General features: G+C 40.0%; 1 protein-coding gene across 1 annotated transcript in view; it reads left to right on the forward strand.

Annotated features, from left to right (window-relative positions):
* The window catches only part of ryr2a (ryanodine receptor 2a (cardiac)), a 368896-nt gene that overhangs the window by 239783 nt on the left and 104572 nt on the right, over positions 1 to 24541 (forward strand). The window contains 14 exon segments of the mRNA XM_036571987.1: positions 2006 to 2206; positions 2878 to 2983; positions 5598 to 5741; positions 7852 to 8125; positions 10165 to 10279; positions 12409 to 12541; positions 16198 to 16301; positions 18940 to 19075; positions 19230 to 19416; positions 21048 to 21159; positions 21274 to 21394; positions 22272 to 22441; positions 23439 to 23659; positions 24121 to 24211. Coding sequence (XP_036427880.1) covers positions 2006 to 2206; positions 2878 to 2983; positions 5598 to 5741; positions 7852 to 8125; positions 10165 to 10279; positions 12409 to 12541; positions 16198 to 16301; positions 18940 to 19075; positions 19230 to 19416; positions 21048 to 21159; positions 21274 to 21394; positions 22272 to 22441; positions 23439 to 23659; positions 24121 to 24211 — 2115 coding nt within the window.

Below are 24541 nucleotides of genomic sequence, written 5' to 3' on the forward strand. Positions count from 1 at the left end.
TTAATAGCATGAAAAGACAAACAATGCCAAAAAAAGTGGCACCACTGGTGTTGCCACAAATGTATAGCAGCACACAGGTTTTATTGTTCAAAAACATCATTTTCATGTTGGATGAGTAACGGAGGCGGCCTCTTTAAATGAGCTAATGAACTAACAGAGCTAACAGGTGTCATATTGGACGCTGATTAGAACTTCTTATCTTCAACAAGAGCCATTTTCTCCTCAGTGGCCAATGTTTCAATGTGTTATTTGTCAGAAATATATGTTCATTATTTCTGGATTTAACTAGTTAGACTAGTTAGTGATCTTTGCCTTAATAACACATGCTTAGCAATGTGCTCATGTTCAGGCGCTCATTATCTTATGAGTTAACTGAGTATTCAGGTACCCATGGATGTGTCTACATACTGAATAATGTTTAGTAGTTACTACGTAATTCTTAGTAATCACTGAATAATTTATAGTTGAATAATAGTTACAGAATAGTTCAGAGTAGTCACTTACAGTGCTGTGAAAAAGTATTTGCCCCTGCCCGATTTCTTCTATTTGTGCTATTTTTGTCACGTTTAAATGTTTCAGATCATCCAACAAATTAACATAAAAGATAAAGCCAGCATGAGTGAACACAAAATGCAGATTTTAAATGATCATTCCATTTATTAAAGATAAAGATTTACTCAAAACCTATATCACCCACGTGAAGAAGTAATTGCCCCCCCAAACCTAATAACTGGTTGTGCCACCTTTAGCAGTAACAACTGCAATCAAATGTCAGAAATAACTTGTGATGAGTCTTTAACATCACCGTGGAGAATTCTGGCAAACTTTTCTTTGCAGATGTGTTTAAATTCGGCTACATTGGTGTGTTTTTGAACATGAACTGCCTGTTTAAGGTCCTGCCACAGCATCTCAATGGGATCCAAGTCAAGACTTTCACTTGGCCACTCCAAAATCTTATTTTGTTTCTTTTGAGCCATTCAGAGGTGGGCTTGCTTGTGTGCTTCGGATCATTGTCCTGCTGCATAACCCACCTGCAGTTGAGCTTGAGGTCACTGACGGGCGGACGTTCCCTGATGATTTTCTGATAGAGAGCAGAATTAATGGTTTCATCAATTATGACAAGTCGTCCAGGTCCTGCAGAAGCAAAGCAGCCCCAGACCATCACACTACCACCACCATGTTTCACTGTTGGTGTGATGTTTTTATGGTGGAATGCTGTGTGAGCTTTATGCCAGATGTAACGGGACCCATGTCTTCCAAAAAGTTCCACCTTTGACTCATCAGTCCAGAGAATATTATCCCAAAAGTCTGGGGGGTCATCTAGATGTTTTTTGGCAAGTGTGAGACGAGGCTTTGTGCTTTTTTTTGGTCAGCAGTGGTTTGCACCTTGCAACTCTCCCATGGATCCTATTCTTGCCCAGTGTTTTTCTTACTGTGGAATCATGTATATTGACCTTGAGGCAAGTGAGCCTGTGGTTCTTTAGATGCTTGTCTAAGTTCTTTTGTGACCTCCTGGATGAGTCGTCAATGCGCTCTTGATGATGTTTGAAGTTTTTTTGTATTTGTGAATAATGGCTGTCACTGTGGTTTGCTGGAGTCCCAGAGCATTACCAATGGTTTTGCAACCCTTCCCAGACTGGTAGATTTCAATGACTTTGGCTCACATCTGTATTTAAATTTCTTTAGATTGGGGCATCATGTGCTGTTTTTTGAGACCTTCTAGCTGCTTCACTTTGACAGGTTCTATTTAAGTGATGTTTGAATTTAACAGGTCTGGCAGTGATCATGCCTGGGTGTGTCTAGTGAAACTAAACCCAATAGTCAATTGAATCTGGTTAACTGGTTGGTTGATTTCATAGCTAAGGGGGCAATTACTTTTTCACACAGGGCCAGGTAATGCAGTTTGATGATCTGAAACATTCTGTGTGACAAAATTAACAAAAGACCCTTTCTGTCTCTCTCTCTCTCTCTCTCTCTCTCTCTCGCTCTCTCTTTCCTCTCTCAGATGTGCCACCTGCTGCAGTATCTGTGTGACTGTCAGGTCCGGCACCGTATCGAGGCAATCGTGGCCTTCTCTGATGATTTTGTGGCTAACCTACAGGAGAACCAGCGCTTCCGCTATAACGAGGTCATGCAGGCGCTCAACATGTCGGCCGCCCTGACCGCCCGCAAAACCAAAGAGTTCCGCTCACCGCCCCAGGAACAGGTCAGCTGGTTATGATGTTACATCCATGTGTACATTTTTATATGAGCCCTTTCAGCCTACAGCAAGTTAGCTTCCCATTCCCACTGGAGTGATGTGCAGTGTTGTCCCTGCATACAGTCCGTAGCAGAGTTACTGGAGTGGAAGATGTGGGAAAATGATTAAACGTTGTGCTGTTTCTGATGTGGGAGGCAAACTGAACATTGCAGTCTTTTAGAGGAGCCACACATCCAAAAAGAGGAACCAAAGTTCATTTTTTCCCCACATCCTAACAGTTTGTTCCACACTTCAGTCTATTTTGTGAATGAGTTGTAATGCAGGGCAGCCAGTCCGGACAGAGGTCGTGTACACACTGTATATATCCACCTTATAAGGGCGCAGCAGCAAAAACAGCTTGTTTAATACTAAAGGATGAAGAGAGATTGGAAAGTTGTCTGAAGTTTTTTGTTAAATGAAATCATAAAAACATTTGAATACACATGGGATATATAGAATATGACCCCCTTAAGGGCTCCTGTGTTAAAACTCCTCATGGGAATAATACAAACGTCATAAAAAATATATTAGACATATTTTTATTGTTCTCTTTTAGTTTATGTGGAGTAACGATCCTCTTCGTTGAAGTCTGAGGCATGTTGTGTTGCATTGTCATGGTGTGTGTGCTCTTCTCTCAGATTAACATGCTGCTGAGCTTTAAGGATGAAAAGCAGGACTGTCCCTGTCCGGAGGACATCAGAGACCAGCTGCTGGAATTCCATGAGGATCTAATGAGCCACTGTGGTACACACAAACACACACCAACACACGCAAACACATGCAAACACACACAAAACTCACACCCTCAAACTCTGTGAGCTGTTCTTATGAGTTAAATACCCATTTACAGGGGGCTTCAACAGTAGAAGCTGTTCTGAATTACATTCAGTTAAAATATGCTTATATTATTGTATAGTGTATATTGTTTGTATGTTGTTTACTGTATATGTGTTATACTGTGTGTTTATGTGAGTTGTGCTACTACAGAGTTGAATTACATCTTGATGCACCAGAAACAATTAACACCAACAGTCAAAAATATGAACGAAGAATTGATCAGTATTATAGGCATATAAAGCAGTAATGAAAATTTATCTGACCAGATAATTTCTCTTCAGTTGCAGGATAGCATAGCTGCTTTTGTGGAGCTTTGAAGCACCTCTTGGGTAGTGAACTGTCTTGATTTAATAACAGACAGTACTCACAGCACAGTTTTGTTGTCAGTACAGAATATCCCCTGAAATCCAGGCCTATGGAGAACAACGTAAAACACATGTTATGTAGAAAAAGGAACGATGTACACCGATCAGGCGTAACATTATGACCACCTCCTTGTTTCTGCGCTCATTGTCCATTTTATCAGCTCCACTTACTATATAGGTGCACTTTGTAGTTCTATTACAGACTGTAGTCCATCTGTTTCTCTGCATACTTTGTTAGCCCCCTTTTACCCTGTTCTTCACTGGTCAGGACCCCCATGGACCCTCACAGAGCAGGTACTATTTGGGTGGTGGATCATTCTCAGCACTGCAGTAACACTGACGTGGTGGTGGTGTGTTAGTGTGTGTAGCGCTGGTCTGAGTGGATCAGACACAGCAGTGCTGCTGTGTCCACTCACTGTCCACTCTATTAGACACTCCTACCTTGTCAGTCCACCTTGTAGATGTAAAGTCAGAGACGATAGCTCATCTGCTGCTGCACAGTTTGTGTTGGTCATCCTCTAGTCCTTCATCAGTGGTCACAGGACGCTGCCCACAGGACGCTGTTGGCTGGATATTTTTGGTTGGTGGACTATTCTCAGTCCAGCAGTGACACTGAGGTGTTTAAAAACTCCAGCAGCACTGCTGTGTCTGATCCACTCAGACCAGCACAACACACACTAACACACCACCACCACATCAGTGTTACTGCAGTGCTGAGAATGATCCACCACCCAAATAGTACCTGCTCTGTGAGGGTCCATGGGGGTCCTGACCACTGAAGAACAGGGTAAAAGGGGGCTAACAAAGTATGCAGAGAAACAGATGGACTACAGTCTGTAATAGAACTACAAAGTGCACCTATATAGTAAGTGGAGCTGATAAAATGGACAATGAGCATAGAAACAAGGAGGTGGTCAGAATGTTATGCCTGATCAGTGTATACACATTAAGTAACAACCTTGAAGATGCACTTAGTATAAAATATTTTATGTTTTATTATTTTTGAATAGTATTTTTTCATATCTTTAATGCTTTACCTGTAGTTCTCCGAATTACTTAACAGTGTCCTGTGTTTTCCTGTGTTTATCACTTTTCTTTTATCATTTTATTTGTTTGGTCTGTTTGGTCTGTTTTTACTGGCTAATGTTTTCACTAATCACATTTCTATTGCCTTTTTTTAGCCAATCATATTTCTGAGTAGAGCAAGACATGATTGGGATTTTATAAATATTTAATACTTATTTAAAATGGTCATTTAAGAAATAAAAAGTGAAAAAGAATGCTTTAATTTTCTCTCAGTGATATTTGATATGCAGGACACTGTTTTTAGAGACCACCCTTCGTTTAGTTAATTAACAGCCAAAACAGCCATTAAGTACAAGTTATTCATTTTTCAGCTTCTGGAAAAAATAGCAGGAAACATTCAGTATTCAACAGAAAATTACACAGAAACCTCAACAGCCAAAAATAATATCTGTTTTTTTCAGTATTTATTGTGTCCACTCTTTCCCTTTATTACAGCTTCCATTATTTTCAGGTAACTCGCTTTCAGTTTTTTCAAAGAAAACGGCAGAGATATTTTTCCATCGTTCTGAGACCGGCAGCTTCTTTGTTTGATGTCCGTCTCCTTTTCTCAGTGAGGTTCTTCTTGACAGCTACAAATCTTTTCAGACCCATAGCGCTGAGTCGTCTTCTCACAGTGGAAGGATGGACAGAAACACCTGTGGATGTTTTCAGATCTGAAGCAGCTTGATTTCCTCCTCTCTCTCAATGATGGAAGCTTTAAGTGCTGTTTATCTGATGGGGGCAGTATTGATGGTCTACCCAGTGTTACATTGTTGTCAGGAGTCCCATTTTCTTGAAAACTTTCAGTCATTCAGTTTTGGAAACTTCTCTCTTTTCGCTTATTTTGCTGTGGCCTTCTCCTTACTCATGCAAGTGGGTTATCTTATATATTTAATATCTTTAAAAACATCTCTTGAGAAAAGATAAACATGTACCTAATGGCCATTTTGACTAGGAAATACATGAATTTAAGGTGGTCTCAAATCTTTACAATACTGGATGGGTTGTTGTGCAGGATGGGTGGTAGTATCAGTCTGTGTTAGGAATGATAACGTATTGATCATGTTGTGTTTGTGTGCGTATTGGTGCAGGTATAGAGATTGATGACGATAAGGCAGGTGAAGCGGACAGTGATTTCACCATCAGAGGGCGTCTGATGTATCTGGTGGAGAAGGTGGCCTACTTGAAGAAGAAAATGGCTGACATGCCAAAGAAAAAAAAAGCCAAGAAACCCAGTAAGCCATCGTTTTTCATCTTCTGTGTCTTCAGTAACAGGTAGATTGACCTTTCTCTCTGAATACTTCTAGCACACATCACACTGGATTACTGCTTTATCTGGATTAAAACAGAAAAGTCATTAAAAGCACCAGACTTTCAGGGGATGCAGCGTAAGACATACACTGCATGTCAAAAGGTTTATAGACACCTGGTCATTGTTTCTTCTGAAATGAAGGGTATTAATAGGGAGTTTGTCCTCTTTTACTGCAGTAACAGCCTCTACTCTTCTGGAAAGGCTTTACACAAGATGTAGGAACATTACTGTTAGGATTTGATTGAGCATTAGTGAGGTCAGGTACTGATGTTGGATGATCAGTTCTGGATCACTCCAACTCATCCCAAAGGTAGAGCTCCATCACTCCATAGAACACAGTTCCTCCTCTCCACAGCCCAGTGCCAGTGACATACTAGACATTAAATGTTGTGGCTCCCAAGGTGGTTTGATTTTTGTTGAAAGGACAAAATGGCTCTTCTTAACATTTGTGTTGTGACTCCTGACCTAACCTGGCTTTTAACGCAGAGGGAGCCGGTCAGATTTCTCACTCTTCCAGTTGTGTTTTTGTTATGTGCCGCCACAGATTGTCCAGGAGCTGTACTTACCCACTTCCAAGTCCCGCCTTTTGCGTTCCATCAACATTATATTATCAATTAAATATTTAGAAAATCGATTTTTGACGTTTGTGAATTCAGATTTGTGAATTCAGACGATTCAGAATTGTTCATGTCCGCATCGCGATGCATCTAAGAGTCGTTTTTTTTCCCCGCACCCCTAGCATTGAGGGAACTGAAGAATCTGTATGCTTAAATCAATCCATGTGGAGTTGTTAAGTAATCTCAAATACACTTGTTTATGCAGTTTCTGACACTGTCAGTGTTGGACAGTAGCTAAGTAAATGTAATCCGTTACTGTACTTAAGTAGTTTTTTCTGTACTGTATCTGTACTTTACTGAAGTATTTCCATTTTGGGTGGCTTTTTACTTTCACTCCACTACATTTCAAAGTCAAATATCTTACTTTTTACTCCACTATATTATGCAAAATCTGTCGTTCCTTTTGGCCTATATGTGCATAAAAACGTATCGTGTCAAAACGAAAGAAGCGTGAAGCAAGAACACCAATCAGGGCACAGTGCGCACTTTGTTTTGAGCTTGTTTTGACCTGTTGGTCATACCGACCCAGTGCAGCACACGGTTCAACATCAGTGCAGCAGCGTAAAATTTTGGGAGTGTCTGTTCAACATAAACAGGAACTAACCTAACTTTGTGTAAATAGACCACAATATAGAAATATGTACTCATATGCAGTCGTGACTGACGTGTCTTTATTCTGAATTTATACAAACACTTTCATTTTATAGTAAATTCATTTTGGCTAGTTTATGTTTATGAACAGAGACCTACAGATACAGTTTAGTAAAGGAAACTCATTTGTGAACCTGAGTTTAAAGTTTTTATTAAACTTAAACTTGTGACTAAGCTGCAAATAAATCTTAAACTGAAACTTTGCTTGTTTGTAAAAAGTGATTTCAGAGCCACTCAGTTCTACCTGATGGAAACTGTTTGCCTTCAGTGTTTTGTGCTTATGATAATTTTAATAGACATCAGCGTCACTAATTAATGACATTCTATTAAAAGACTGGTTTACCAAGAGAGACTCTGGAGCATTTTCACCTAAACGAGTTAATAAAGCAGAGTCTTATTACAAAAATGATAATAGGACATCAGAGTCATAATTAATCTTTCAGTACTTTTACTTTTGATACTTAAGTACATTTGAAGGCAAATACTTTTGTACTTTTACTCAAGTGGAGGTCTAAAGGGAGGATTTCTACTTTTACTGGAGTAATATTTTACCTTGGGTATCTGTACTTTAACTCAAGTACATGATTTGTGTATTTTGTCCACCACTGGACCCTGTATAACACACTGTTCTCTATAAATATGGACAAAAGTGAGTATCATTGCTTCAAACAGAGGCAGCAGCAATCTGAATTTGTTCATACTTTTTTCTTCATTGTAGTTGTACCACAGATGTTATGAGTAAATTGACCTTGCCCTCCCTCGTAGGCACTCTGCAGCAGTTAATTTCGGAGACGATGGTGCGCTGGGCGCAGGAGTGTGTGATAGAGGATCCAGAGCTGGTGCGAGCCATGTTCGTGCTGCTGCACAGGCAGTATGATGGTATCGGAGGGCTGGTCCGAGCGCTACCCAAAACATACACCATCAATGCTGTCTCTGTAGAGGACACCATCAACCTGTTGGCCTCTCTGGGACAGATCCGCTCACTGCTCAGCGTCCGTATGGGCCGTGAAGAGGAAAAACTCATGATCCGTGGCCTCAGGTGAACGCACACGTACATTCACAGGTTTATTTTTATTGGGTCATATATGTATCCCAAATGTAATATATGTAGTAGTTATATATGTACAATATACCTCTAAATATGTAATAATATGTCCCATGTGTATCATTTTTATGAAAGTACATGTATGTAGTAATAATACGTATTATATACATATATGTCGCTGTTGTTGGAAGAAAACCTTGTATCTCCAAAATGGTAACTTTACAGGAGAAGGAAAAAACATACTTTACTTTTAATGTAAGTCAATGGAACCAGACTTTTTTCCAAATAATTCTGGGCCATTTCTTTTGGTTCATTCATTATGAAATTTACGCACCTAACGGTATGATTGACTGTAAAACGGCAGTATAAAAGTCTAAAAGTGTCACTTGAATGGATTACACACTTCAAATGTCCGTGTTTCAGTCAGAAGTAGCGTCAAGAAATTGTGTCCTCTACGGCCAAATAGTTCATTATTTACCGAGTACAGATGTGGCTGAATCCCAAATGACTGTTTCTTAGCTATAGTTTACAATGTTGGGCTGCAGAATCCAGTATTTAAATTCCTATGTAGTGCACTAAGTAGGGAGCAGGGAGGCATTTGAGATGTAGCCCCAGCGTGAGAAGAGGGGCGCCGCTGGATTGGTGCTAAATAAGACTTGTGGTGATAATTTTTTGAACAAAAAGTACTTATAAAGCAAATGATTTTGCATTAAACAGTGCTGTGTTACCATACACCGATCAGGCAGAACATTCTGACCACCTCCTTGTTTCTACGCTTATTGTCCATTTTATCAGCTCCACTTACTATATAGGTGCACTTTGTAGTTCTACAGTTACAGACTGTAGTCCATCTGTTTCTCTGCATACTTTGTTAGCCCCCTTTTACCCTGTTCTTCAGTGGTCAGGACCCCCATGGACCCTCACAGTGCAGGTACTTTGGGTGGTGGATCATTCTCAGCACTGCTATAACACTGACGTGGTGGTGGTGTGTTAGTGTGTGTTGTGCTGGTACGAGTGGATCAGACACAGCAGTGCTGCTGGAGTTTTTTAAACACCTCAGTGTCACTGCTGGACTGAGAATAGTCCATCAACCAAAAATATCCAGCCAGCAGCGTCCTGTGGGCAGCGTCCTGTGACCACTGATGAAGGACTAGAGGATGACCAACACAAACTGTGCAGCAGCAGATGAGCTATCGTCTCTGACTTTACATCTACGAGGTGGACTGACAAGGTAGGAGTGTCTAATAGAGTGGACAGTGAGTGGACACAGTGTTTAAAAACTCCAGCAGCACTGCTGTGTCTGATCCACTTAGACCAGCACAACACCCCACCACCACGTCAGTGTTACTGCAGTGCTGAGAATGATCCACCACCCAAATAGTACCTGCTCTGTGAGGGTCCATGGGGGTCCTGACCACTGAAGAACAGGGTAAAAGGGGGCTAACAAAGTATGCAGAGAAACAGATGGACTACAGTCTGTAACTGTAGAACTACAAAGTGCACCTATATAGTAAGTGGAGCGGATAAAATGGACAATGAGCGTAGAAACAAGGAGGTGGTCAGAATGTTATGCCTGATCAGTGTATGATCATTGTTATATGACAAAAAGTTAGGTAATTCATGAAATGACTGCAGTATACAGCAATGGGTGATGGTTCTCCTCATTTGGTGGTCCATAGTTGCTTGGCCACGATACCATACACTAAAGGAACTATATTTCTTGGTGGAATACTTGATTATCTTGCTTATTGTCAATAATAACTTCAATTATTTTCTGAAAAATTGTGTATTTTACCATATTATATGTTGGCCTCTCTCATGGCTTATTGCTTTAATATACATGTAAGTGTATTGCATATACATAAGTAAGAAATGTGATATCACAACCATGATGAATACAAAACGGGCTGTTGAGTTAACGTATATGGACTGGATATTGAATGGTACATTCTAGGTCTTTCTTGCCCATTTATCCACGCAGTAAATGAAATATTACATACTAATATATTACAATTGTGTCTTGTCCTTTTCAGCGACATCATGAACAATAAGGTGTTCTACCAGCACCCGAACCTGATGAGAGCTCTGGGCATGCATGAGACCGTCATGGAGGTCATGGTCAATGTACTGAGTGGAGGAGAGTCCAAGGTAATGAATGACTACATCACCTACAGCATGCCTAGCAGAGAATTACTGCCTTATAAATTAGAACCCGTCCAGCAGAGCAGCATTGCTTAGCAGACAATTACTAGCTAATCTCCTGGAACACTGCTAGTGGAGATTTAGCACCTCATTACCCACAAATGCTCTGAGCAGAGAGTTCGAACTTCATCACATAGTAAACACCCCGTTGACAATTACTATCTTGTCACCAAGAAAGAGACCAGGCAGAGGATTCATCACCGGTTCTTTGCAGCATATAACAGAAGCTCAATGTAAAGAAATGACCACATCTATTGCAACGTTTCATGAACTGTTTATCTACTAGTCTCATGAGCTGTAATGCATCTGTTGTTTAAGCAATAGAACACGAGAGGGAGTGTGTTTGTGTTTAAACGTAGCATTTTATATGTTTTAATGTTCGCAGTTCCTTCCGCCAAATTATAGTTCCTTAACAAGCAGCTTGTTGCTACGTCAGAGTAGCGAGCTCCGCCCACTCGCTGCACAGTCTGCTGTAAGCCTCGCCTTTTGAAGTACGGACTGAGCCATAAAACTGCCGCAATATCAAGTTTAGCTCAGTTTTGTCAGTTTTTGCCAGATCAGTATTAATGTTGTTTTGTTCCAGCCAGTCTGTAAAGCATCTTACAGCCCATTTAGTTTGGCGAATGGTGTTGGGTTCATTTCTGGCTGATTCCAGGTTGTTTAGCTGTTCTTCTGTCACAGCTGCCGACTGAAAAGCTGCTCAGTGGTGATGACAGTTTGGGAATTTAGTGTCGTCTCATCTTCAGAGTCTGACCAAATCGGCTGTCGGTCAAATGTGATCGTAAAAGTGTCCATTTTCTGTTTGTGGCAAAGTAAGAAGTAAAAACGTTCAAATGGCTTGAGCGTCTCCTACAGCTGTCAAAGTCATTGCTTAGCAACGGCGTCTCAGCAGAGTGATAGTGTTTGTGAAAAAACATGATGTTACATGTTGAGGAAATATGAGGTTAAATGCATTTGACACAAATATGATTTTTTAAAATTACAATAAGCCTTCCAAGAGGATTAAACCATTTAAATACCATGTTTTTAGGGCAGAAGGTCAAAGAAATAACTCACTGAAAAGTCTAATCTGTACATTTTCCCCCTTGACTCAAATGTATTTGATCAGCCAAGACATGTTTAGTGTTGGAAGTTTGCATCTTTAGTTTGGCACTGAAGCATCAAGGCTAACGTACCTAACAAGGCATGGAAACAAGTCATGGAAGCTGACAGCTTTCACCGAACATTGTGCAGACTGAAGGCCTAAAGCATCACATGCTTAAAACCATAATGAGCTGTTACATAATCTCAACATCAGTGTCATACATTGTCAAAAAACACAGTGTGCTGATGTAGACATGCAGTTTGAGTGTTGCTAATCAGTGTATAAAAGCTTCAATTATTTATTAGCTACACCAGCCTTGTAGCTCCATCGTGAAGCTAAAGAAGCAAGCTTCAGACACCGTGTCTTGGCTGACTGTGAAGGTGTAGAAATTAGATTGATTAGATGTTAAATTCTAGAGTTTCCTGTTTTGATCGATAGTGAAATGATTTGACGCGAAGAATTTCACTTCATCAGTTTATGTTTATTAGAATGTCAGTCTTCATAAAGATTCTTAGTAAAGATTAACACTGTATGTCCAGACAGCCATTCTAATGAATTCTAGTGAATTCAGCGATTTTAAGGTATACCCTTCCCTGATACAGACGTTCAGTTCACACAGCTCTTAGAAATGCCAGCAAAAGGGGTTCGACTCCCCGGCCGGGCGACCAGCGTGCTTTCTGTGTGGAGTTTGCATGCTCTCCCCGTGTCTGCGTGGGTTTCCAAAGACATAATAAGTTTTTTTTTTTTAAGTTCCATTTTGTTTTAGTTTGTTTTGCAGTGGACATTATAGTTTTGAAACTGTTGTTTTATTTTTATTTCAGCTACTTTTTACTGTAAGTTTTAGTTTTAGTCACAGTTTCTGTTTACCTTTAATAACCCTCCCACAGCCCACCCACACCTCATCAGATAGGCCTGATTGCTTTTCTGATTTTCTTTTTCTGCTTTTTCTCTCCTGTTCTGCCACTCTTCACTGTTTCTTTCTCCTCTGAAGGAAATCACATTCCCCAAGATGGTGGCCAACTGCTGCCGTTTCCTGTGCTACTTCTGCCGTATCAGCCGTCAGAACCAGAAGGCCATGTTTGACCACCTGAGCTATCTGCTGGAGAACAGCAGCGTGGGTCTCGGTAACAACGCCTCCGTTTCTCTTCTTTTAAAGATGACTGATGGGGTTTTACTGGCCAGTGAAGAGTCTCTAAACATTCACTTACAGTCATAAGCAAAAGTTTGTGCGCCCCAGTCAAATTAAAGTTAACACATCCTCTACTGCAGTGGTCACCAGCCCTGGCCCTGGAGATCTACTTTCCGGCAGAGTTTAGTTGCATCCTGCATTCAACATGCTGCTCCTCCGTTACCTAACACTAATGCATCTAATCCTGCCTGTCAGAAACATTTGAAGAAGCTGAAGCCGGTGAGGCAGATCGTGGTTAGAACAGGACTCTGCAGGACAGTAGATCTCCAGGAGCAGGCTTGGTGACCACTGCTCTACAGAGAACACACTTCTGCACATTTTAATGTACAATTACTGTTTATTAGCTGAATTTAACATATTGGGTAAAAATGTGGTCTGTGCATGCATCGTGGCACATTTATATATATATATATATATATATATATATATATACACATATATATATATATATACTCTGTTGTCGGAAGAAAACCTCGCATCTCCATTTTTGACTTTTTTTCAGTTTTTCACAAAATTTGAAAATACCTGTTACCCTCTACAATGTATGTAAATTTCGTGGTGAATGGACTAAAAGAAATGACCCAAAATGACTTGGAAAGACGTCTCGTTCCATTGACTTACATTATCTTACATTCTGTCTGGTTCCATTGACTTACATTCTCCTGTAAAGTTACCATTTTGGAGATACAAGGTTTTGTTCCAACAACAGCAATACATGTGTGTGTGTGTGTGTATATATATATATATATATATATATATATATATATATATATAATATGTGCATAAAAATGCCATATTTAAGCGTGTTCCCTGTAGAAAATGTGAACATATAAGATTTTACATATTTTGCACCTAATATAATTGTTGCCCATAAAATGCTGGATGAGAACTGAACTGTCACAAGACTCATTGCTGCAAGGTAACAGCACCACCTGGTGGGCAGAAGTTTCTTTAATCATTAGTTTTTGTCTGAAGCTAAATTAGATTCTTCTCTGTGGTCGTTCATCTCCGCACTCAGCTCACCTCTTAATACTTTACTGAGGAAGTTTGGACTGCTCTTCTTACACAGCCCGCTGGTTTTTATCTGTGTTTACCTGTTTTCTGTCTGACAGACTATGCTCAGCTCAACATTAGAGTAAATGGAGTTTGCTAATGAGCTGTAGTGAGCTTTAAGAGCTGGAAAGAGGCTATTACACAAAATGTACCTCAGTTCCCTGAGGGTGCGTTATTACAGAAGATGGCTTTGGATATAATAAGCACTTGAAAAAATATCAGGAGTGGGTTTTAAGGTAAACAGTGGAGTGTTTATGCTCTTGAGCCCTATTCAGACGGGATTAGTTTTCCACGGAGACGAGCGGTGATTCCGCAAGACGTCTGTAATGTTTATGACCAATTTGCATGGAGCGGCTGTTCGATTTACTCACTGACTTCACTTCAAAAAGAGTAAAAAAGTCAAGTCAAAGTTTATTTATATAGAGCTTTTTACAACAGGCGTTGTCGCAAAGCAGCTTTACGGAAAAAATCCGGGTCTGAGCCCCCATGAGAGTCGCCAGTGGTGACAGTGGCAAGGAAAAACTCCCTAAGAGCAAAAGGAGCGGAACCAAGACTCAAAAGGGGAACCCATCCTCCTCTGGTCGATACCGGATAGCAAACAATAACACGAGTGAAATGAACAGAGAAAATGGGTTTAACATTAGTGTAAAATATTAAGAAATACAGAAAAGGGGAAAAGCAAGTGTAGCAATGGCTATGATTCAACAATTTGAGTCAGCAGCAGTAATAAAACACCTAATTTATCCATTATTTGTGTACTTTAACTAACTTTTTTTGTAGTTTTTACATGTTGTAAGTTGTACACAAAAGGTAGGACAGTAACGCTACATATTGGCTTAATTTTAGCCACAGAGAACACAAGAAAAGGCTTCTTCAGGTGCTTTAATACTTAAGAAACTCATTTTTCCACAGAATATGACGTATAGAATATGCGTTTTACTGACATGTCAGTTCACACAGGATTAATATAGTGTGGGGTTATTTCTACTGCTTGTTTTACAAAAGGTAAAATATGGCCGGAATCTTTACTGAAGTGGGAGTGTGGAGACAGCAAACATGACTTACATACCGCATTCGTACAGGACTGAAATCACTGAGAAACGGTGGTAAAAATTACAGTACTTCACCACCTCATGTAAAGCTAATCCCGTCTGAATAGAAGTGATGGTGTATTTGTACATAGTTATGTGAGTCATGGAGTGTATCTGTGCAGCAAGTCATTTCAAACCGTAGTGTTCAGTGTGTGCATGCTTTAATATAGTCAGCTGCCTAATTATTGGCACCCTTTGTAAATATGAGTCATGTATAAATGTCTTTTTATATTTTTCTTAAGACAGTGTGCCCTTGATTTTCTTTGTTCTGGGGTTTAATTTGCGCATGCCCTGTGAATGCAGATGGATTTTCAGTTTTTTTTGCGATTCCCAGCATGAAATTGTTACTTTGTGCTTGTGATTAATTCAGGCTAAACTGCTCAAAACAAACCTGCAGTGAGAACGGTGGTGCTAGTAAATGAATCAGAATTATTAGGCTAAGAAACGGTGTAAAGGTGTTACTGAGGAACGGTACAATCCTGATCATCTGAAGGGTGGAGCTGTTTTTATTTCAGTCCAGAAGCTGAAAAAGTTTTGGATTAAACCAAATTCAAAGCTCAAAGACAAAACTATTAACAGAAAGACTTAAGTCGTCTCTAAAGTGAACTAAACTTTATCTGAGTTGAGTTTTATATGAGTTTTCTTAACTCTAGCATTAGCTTTGGCAGTAGCTTATCAGAAGCAGGCAACTTCTGTCCTTTATCCTATTACATATGAAAAACGTGCAGCTTTAAAGATCAGTCTCTAAATAAAAAAGATCTTTTTTGATTTATTTTAAAGTGAAGTTGAACGATTTAAATCACTACTGAAACACAAAGAGTTTTAGTCTGTAGGCGGAGCCTTATTTTAGCCACACCCCTGCATTTTTGACCGCGTGGTGAGCAGTTAGATCCCATTGTTTTGAAGTAAATGCATCCCAGAGTCTGAAAATCATTGTGTAACATTAAGAATTGTCACTACCGAAACACATTTTCTGAAATTCAGTAAACTTTTTTGTGCTTTCATGAATATATTATGTTTTTATGTGTGTACAGCTGTTGTACTGAACTGCGTTTGAGTTCTGCTCAAAATGAGCTAAAATGGTCACTACAGAAACAGTCGTTATTGAAACATTTAGCAAAGTTCTGCAGTGTAATTATTGTTTTGTTTATGACAAAATGGAATGTTTGGTCATTTATTTTAGAAAATAAATGTAATTATGGTATAAGTTCACTCGCGTTTTCAACTCTGACTTTCAACCAGTTCGTAAAACATAAAATGTACCATAACTTTTGCACAAGACCCATTTTATGTCATAACAAATGAACAGTAATTGTGCATTAAAACGTGTTCCCTGTGGAGAGTTAACTTATTTTAATTTAGAAAATCGACACAACGTTTGACCAGGGATGCCCAAACATTTGCATGCAGGTAGGTGTTTACAGTAAAGCCTGTGTTTTCCCTGCAGCTTCTCCGTCTATGCGTGGCTCCACTCCGCTGGATGTAGCTGCTGCCTCTGTGATGGATAACAACGAGCTGGCCCTGGCGCTGAGGGAGCCGGACCTGGAGAAAGTACGACACCCACACAAACCACACAAACTCTGTCCCACTCACTGTCATTTTCTTATTCCAGTTTTTGTTCTCTTACTGGGTTTCTTTTTATTTAAGCTGAAAACTTTATTCAGGTCGATATGTACCTGAAGTCCAATAAAGCTAAATATACACAGCAGGCCAGGAGTATAAGAGGAGTAGCAGCCAGGACAGTGTGTGACCAAGCACATCTAAAAACAGCGCACAGGCTGGAACACAGAGAATGGATTCCTGAATATTCTGCATTATATCCAGACACAAGACTATGTGTTAAAATATTTTGAAGCAACTTTGTAAAGTAACACTTGGATCACTCTTTTTTTTTGATCGGAATTCGGGTTGTTTCACACACTGAAAGAGATTTATTTGCATGGGTTGAGACGTCAATAGGTTAATTTCATTTATCGTCATATGTAACTGATATCTTGTACACCAACATGATTTTTTAGACAGTACAATGCAGCATCATTTTATGTGCTGTCTCTTCAAATTTGCAAACTTTTGCAAACAACTTAAACTCACACAGCCAGTCACTGTTGTCTCTGGTGTTGCAGGCTGACTGATTGAGTACCAGCAACTAGAGCTTTGGAGTGAAAGCAGACAAGTTATAAACTAATGGATTTGTAGTTTATTAGGTATTAATGGCCAGCAGAGAGGCAGGCTAAAGCACTGTTCTGACAGGATTAGTTGTTCATAGGGTCATGTAATTACTGCCGGCGTTTCTCAGTTGTTTTAGTTTTGTCTGAATTAAGCATGTTAGTAATTTTTACAGGGGTTCCCGCCACCTTTACCTACTACAAAATGAGCCATACAAATAGTCAGGTTATATTAATCGCATGCAAATCGGCATGTCAGTACAAACGCTGTCACATTTGGTAGGATAAGATCATAAATATGCGTTCCTAACCTCACTGAGCTGAACCACTGTTGGCTTAGAAGTAGCCTGAGACCCATGACCACAGTTCAGTTGTTGGGTGCGCAAGTACGGCTGGAGTGTTCACACCTGTCGAAATGGACTGAACTAAAGAAAAGCTGGCTCACACCAGTTTTCATGCAGTTTGTCCAACGATATGAACTTTAGCTGTGAGCTCAGAAAGTCTGGGTGATTTAACAGTGAAGACTAGTTAGGCATAGACAAGGAGCTTTGATGAGGCCATTAGAATTACAATACAGCCGACTTCATGAGACCAGACATCCTAAAGCTGGCAGTATATTTCAAACGATGAAGGAACTTCACAAAACCTAAATACTAACCACTTTGTACCTACACTTTGTACCTTTTCATAAGCTACTGTTTTATAACAGAACAATAAAATAAAAAGCCTGGAGATGAGATTATGGCACAATTATGTTCCCTGTCTAAAGGTACTGAGATGTACCCTTGAGGGTCCCACCCCAGTGACAAGAGGGGTACTGCCCCAGTGACTGTTTTGTACCTTTATTTTTGAGAGTGCAGTCAAGGGGGGGGTTCTCAGAATTAAAAATGTGATTATTTGGACCAAACACAGTCAGCAGGAGGTCCAAGAACAAATGACGTAGTGATTTGGACCAGTGGTGGTCAGCAGGAGGTCCCAGAACAAATGACGTAGTGATTTGGACCAGTGGTGGTCAGCAGGAGGTCCTAGAACAAATGGCAGTTTGAAGCTGTCATAGTCAGGATGAGATCTGAGAATGGATGATGTGGTCATGTGGACTAATTGTAGTCAGGAGGAGGTCTCAATTGACGTGACGACAAAGACCAAACATAGTCAGGCTGAGGTCTCCGAATGAATAGTGTGGTCATTTGTAGCAGTTGTAGTCAAAGAAAGGTCACAAAACAAATGAAGCAGTGATTAGGAGTTCTGTTCAGCAGGGGTCACACACTGTACTGAACAGTGCAAAAGTCATATCAAGTGAAATGATCTTAAATCTAGTCGGTATGTCTAATATTTCTCATTTGGATGTTATTGTTAGCTTATTATAAGATTATAACTTATTCCTAGGCATTTTTTACTTGTTTAAAGGGATTTTAGTAAGTAAAACTGTCTCACTACATTGTCAGATCATTTGGCTTGTTGCAAGCACATTTCTTACAACAAGCAATATTATCCGCCAATATAGTGAGATAATTTGACTCACGAAAATAACTTAAAACATCTAGAAATGAGTTAAATAATCTTATAGTAAACAAGCAATAATCACAACGTGAGAAATATTAGATATAATGACTAGATTTAAGATCATTTCGCTTGCCATGACACCAATTTTGCAGTAAACAAAATCAAATTACCGCATTGTTTTGGCCAAAAAGACTTTGTTTTGCTTCAAACCATTGTTTTCATTAAAAAATATATATACAGCCGGCTTAAGTCTAAATAACATAAGCCCTTAAAACACAGAATCTAAGAAAGGGATTGCGTATTAATGCATAAATCCCTTAAACTCTAGCCACATAATATTGAGATTTATTATACAGTAACTACTATGAATTATTCAGGAAATATGTTGAAACTAATGTGTTCGTCATAATAGCGTGTAACTGAAGTGTGGCTGCACATACATGACTGTAGAGTAAGATTTTGGGGGGTTGTTTTAGCTTCATCACACTTATATCTGAATGTTTATGCGTGTATGTGTGCAGGTGGTTCAGTACCTGGCGGGCTGTGGGCTGCAGAGCTGCGTGATGTTGGTGTCTAAAGGTTATCCTGATATAGGCTGGAATCCCGTGGAGGGAGAGCGATATCTGGACTTCCTCCGCTTCGCTGTCTTCTGTAACGGTCAGAGCCACACACTTTGTTTACATCTGGCTAATACAGACAAGCTGTGAGTCACAGCAAGAGTGAGCAGAGAGAAAATGCCATTTATGTCTTTTATATGTCTATGAATATCTGTCTCCTCTCTTTCTGTCTGTCACTCCGTGTCCCTTTGCAGGTGAGAGTGTGGAGGAGAACGCTAACGTCGTTGTCCGGCTTCTGATTCGTCGGCCTGAGTGCTTTGGCCCCGCCCTGCGTGGTGAGGGTGGGAACGGGTTGCTAGCCGCGATGGAGGAAGCTATTAAAATATCAGAGGACCCCAGCCGAGACGGACCATCCCCTACATCAGAGGACAGCAAAACACTGTAGGCACTACAGGACACATAAACACACAATGAAAGCCACTGAAATGTGAAGTGTTTTCCTATTCATGTGTTTCTTGCTTAAATTGGTAGATTAAAAATGTATGAATGTTCAGCTTTGGCTGATGTTTTTTTTTACATATCAAAATTAAAACAACACACAGAGAGAATTTCTTATTTTGCCTCAGCCTTAAAGAGTTAACCGATGAGTTAGAGTTTGTTAGAGCAGGAAAATGACCTGTTCTAGGCTAAGGCTGTCCAGAACCAGAACTGGGTGGTACTAAATAAATATGTGTACACACACACACACACACACACACATATGTATATATATATATATATATATATATATATATATATATATATATACATATATATATATATATATATGTATATATCACTGTTGCCGGAAGAAAACCTTATATCTCCATTTTTGTCGCTTTTCCATTTTTAAAAATTATTTGAAAATATTTGTCGTCCTTTACATTGTGTGTAAATTTCATGATGATTGGACCAAAAGAAACGCCCAAAAATGACTTGGAAAAATTTCTGGTTCCATTGACTTACATTAAAAGTAAAGTATGTTTTTTCCTTCTCCTGTAAAGTTACCATTTTGGAGATACAAGGTTTTCTTCCGACAACAACGATCTATATATATATATATATATATATATATATATATATATATATATATATATATATATATATATATATATGTGTATATATATATATATATATATATGTTGGCCTTCACTTTCAGTGCGAAGACAAATTAATCGGATAAATTTTGTCTACAAAATGATTATTGATTAGCTTCCTTCATATTTGTCTGCGTTCATATCAACAAACAAGTCTTAGTACAATTTACGTTCTAATTATATTCAGGGCGGCACGGTGGCACAGTGGGTAGCACTGTCGCCTCACAGCAAGAAGGGCCTGGGTTTGATTCCCGGCTGGGTGACCAGGGTCATTTCTGTGTCGAGTTTGCATGTTCTCCCCGTGTCTGCGTGGGTTTCCTCCGGGTACTCCGGTTTCCTCCCACAGTCCAAAAACATGCAGTCAGGCTAATTGGACGTGCTAAATTGCCCCTAGGTGTGAGTGACTGTGTATGTCTGTCTGTCTGCCCTGCGATGGATTGGCGACCTGTCCAGGGTGTATCCTGCCTTCCGCCCAATGACAGCTGGGATAGGCTCCAGCACCCCACTGCGACCCAGAAGGATAAGCGGTTTAGATGATGGATGGATGGATGGTTATGTTCAGCTGGACATTCCAATAGTACGGTCTAAATATGGCAAGGCATAGTTAGTTACAGTGCTCCATCTGCAAAAAACATTTGAAATTGGAGCAGTTTATTTCCTTGAGTGATTTGAAGATAATTTATACTTGGTTGGTTGTGGTGGTTTTGTTTCTTTGTTGATTTTCTTTGTGTGCTGCCTTCTTGGCCAGGACTCACTTGTAAAAGAGATTTTTAATTGCAGTGTAATTGCCCTGGTTAAATAAAGGTAAATATCAAAAGGAAATAAAAATATATGAATGTGTGTGTGTATGTGTGTTTATTTGTGTGTATGTGTGTGTGTGTGTGTGTGTGTGTGTGTTTATGTGTGTATATGTGTGTGTGTGTGTGTGTTCAGCAGCAGTGATATGTTGGAGGATGAGGAGGATGACACCATACACATGGGTAATGCCATCATGACCTTCTACGCTGCTCTGATTGATCTGCTGGGCCGCTGCGCTCCGGAGATGCATGTGAGTCTCGAATTTGTACACAAACCCAAAATGTTTTTATTTTGAATTTCCGGATATCGGCCTGCGACGTACAGCGGAACAAATTAAAATAATTCACTTAAAATCTTTCTGTAGCTGATCCATGCTGGTAAAGGGGAGGCGATCCGTATCCGGGCCATCCTTCGCTCTCTCATTCCCATCGAGGACCTGGAAGGAGTCATCAGCATTCCCTTCCCCATGCCGACTCTCGCTAAAGGTAAAGGACACACTCTGCTGATACATGCTGGATGAGGGTAACATGCTAAGGGTAATGTGCATGTTCACTGATATTAGCAATGTTGCCTAGAAGAGGAAAGTTGACAAAGCTGTTGCTGAGGTGTCCCAGGAGGTTGCTATGGTGTTGCCAGGCCATTGCTAGAGCCCCACTAGTGTATGTTCTACCCAGATGGTTGCTAAGTTGCTACTAGGTCATCGCTATGTTATCCCAGGTGGTTGCTAAGCTGTTGCTATGGTATCCCAGGCTGTTGTTAAGGTGTTGCTAGGCCATGCTGCGGTGCCCTAGGTGGTTGATAAGGGGTTGCAAGGGCTTTCCTTTGGTGTCCCATGTGGTTGCTAAGGTGTTGCGAGGCCATTTTTGTGTTATTCCAGGTGGTTTCTAAGGTGTCACAAGGCTATGCTTTGTTATCCCAGGTGGTTGCTAAGGTGATGTTAGGTCATTTCTGTGGTTTCCCGAGTGGTTGCTAAGGTATTGCATGGGCATTGCTGTGGTATCCCAGCTGGTTTCTTTGACCTGTGGAAATGCTGCAAAAAAAACGTTGAATAATAAAAGGATGAACTGTAAGTTGGCTTTGTCAGCTGTCCTTGCTTTAATTACGTACATACTTTTTAAATGACCAAAAAATCTGACCTGAAAAGCTAACAGCCCTGTAAAGACAGATGACAGAGGAAGTAGCGACAAGATTCAAGGTTCTTTATTGCCATGCAACAATGTCAGTAGTATTTAGATTTGATACAGCAAGGATCTACAATAATCAGTAAACAATAAGAAACAAATTGCTGACAGTGTCCCACACTTCCATGTTCATGCTCTACATTTTTGTTTTGTTGTTATATTTTGCCTGTTTGTGCCTCAGATGGTTCTGTGGTGGAGCCAGACATGTCTGCTGGGTTCTGTCCGGATCACAAGGCTGCGATGGTTCTGTTTCTGGACCGTGTTTATGGTATTGAGGACCAGAACTTCTTGCTTCACTTGCTGGAGGTCGGCTTCCTGCCCGACCTCAGGGCCGCCGCTTCTTTGGATACGGTCAGTCACATGGGGTGCATCTCGTATCTTTTGTATGTCCTGTTTTCCTTTCCTTTCATCTTTTCTGTCTGTCTTAGTTGGTCCCTTTGAGGACATGTAGAAAAGATCCAATGATGAGATGATGACAGAGGAAAAAGCACTGAGACCTAAGATGCCCTTCACTCAGTCGTTGCTTTCAGATGATTCGTCACTTTCATAGATATTGTACCTACATCAGGTCCTACAACAAAAAAAAGACTTCCGCACTGGATGCAGACAGCAAACGTTTGAATACCTTCAGTCAAAATAACAATTTTTTTGATACGTTAACACACCCTCTGCTTAAATCTGACATTTTCTCCAAAAGATATTAAAAAATCTAAAATAAATGGCATCTGAGGTTTCAAAGGTCATGGGTATTTAGTTGTGGTGTTCAGCCTTGTCCTTTATGCACAGAGATTTCTCCAGATTCTCTTAATCTTTTGATGATATTCTACACTGTAGATGTGAAATACCTAAAATCCTTCCCAACGCTTGTTGAGGAAAGTTGCTGGATTATTTGCGGACACACTTTTTGGCAGAGTGGTGAGCCTCAACCCATCCTTGCTCATGAAGGACTTCGCCCTTCCTGGATGCTCCTTTTATACCCAAACCTGATTGCTTCACCTGTTTGAGATGCTTCACAATGTTCCTAGTCTTAAAGTGCCCTGTTTATTTTTTGGAATGTTGCATGCATCAATTTCATAATGAGCGTATATTCACAAAAAAATGTATATATTCTGACGTTGATGGGGTGAAACATTACTCATCTCGACTCTCTACTGTCTTCGTTTAATGTAGATCAGATTAGATTTACAGATCACTGCTTTCTGTTTTTATTTGCATTTCACTTACTGTCTATTTTAGAACTGAGGTTGGTGTTTCGTATCTTCAGCTTCAGACTTTTTCATTTTTCATCTACTGCTATATCCCATATTTGACATTTGACCTCTCTCTTCTGGTGCTCTGTGCTCTGTAGGCTGCTTTGAGTGCTACAGACATGGCTTTGGCTCTGAATCGGTACCTGTGTACGGCCGTGCTGCCTCTGCTGACCAAGTGTGCCCCTCTGTTTGCCGGGACGGAGCCGTTCGCCTCGTTGATTGACTCCCTGCTCCACACCGTCTACCGGCTGTCCAAGGGCTGCTGCCTCACCAAAGCCCAGCGGGACGCCATCGAGGAGTGCCTGCTCGCTGTGTGTGGGTGAGTGAATACACCTGTGAATGTATCTGTGTTTCTGTTTGAGTGCGTATGCAGTTGTGTTAATCTCTTTATGACGGATATTCATTTAACTTTCTTTGTTGACAAATGTAATTCTTTTAATATACGTCTTGAATTTGTATAATTTAATTGTTCCTTATTTTACTTTTTTCCGGTGATTATTTTTTATTATAATCTTGTATTACATTTTAGTTATTGCATTTATTGTTCCTGCATTTTCATTTTTTATACATTTTTATTTCTTTATATTGTACTTATACTTTTTTTATATTTGGTCAACCTGGCTAATGATACTTTTAAAGTGCTATAGGCGCTATATAAATACAGTGGTCTCCACTACTCACTTTATCATTTTAATTTATAAATAAAAGGCAGAAACTGCTCTCAGATCAGGCACATTTCTTCTGAGGTGTATTATTAATATTGTGCATGTGTCTCTGTAGCAAACTGAGGCCTTCGATGATGCAGCATCTGCTGAGGCGTCTGGTGTTTGATGTTCCCTTGCTGAACGAGCACACTAAAATGCCCCTAAAGGTGAGAGCACCACCCCTGGACACCTCTGCTGAACAGTTTAGCACCTGTCAACACCAATTAGCATGTAATTGGCATCATTTATACCAGCTTCACAGAGTTGTACCAGGTTAACACACCTGTATAACCTGTAGTTTCTAACACAAAGATAAACCTTTCAAATGCAGAATCACACAGGCAGCAGTTATTAAAGGGACATTTTTGCATATGTCTGCATAGTTAAATCATTAAGATTAAACAAAGTGATAGGTGATAGGAACCAGACGTCTGAAGAGTTTAATGCCTCTAAAAGCTCCCTGACCAACATGAAGCTGTTATGAATATTTTGCCAGA

The sequence above is a fragment of the Colossoma macropomum genome, unplaced genomic scaffold (genome assembly GCF_904425465.1).
Source record: "Colossoma macropomum unplaced genomic scaffold, Colossoma_macropomum, whole genome shotgun sequence".
Classification (NCBI taxonomy): domain Eukaryota; kingdom Metazoa; phylum Chordata; class Actinopteri; order Characiformes; family Serrasalmidae; genus Colossoma; species Colossoma macropomum.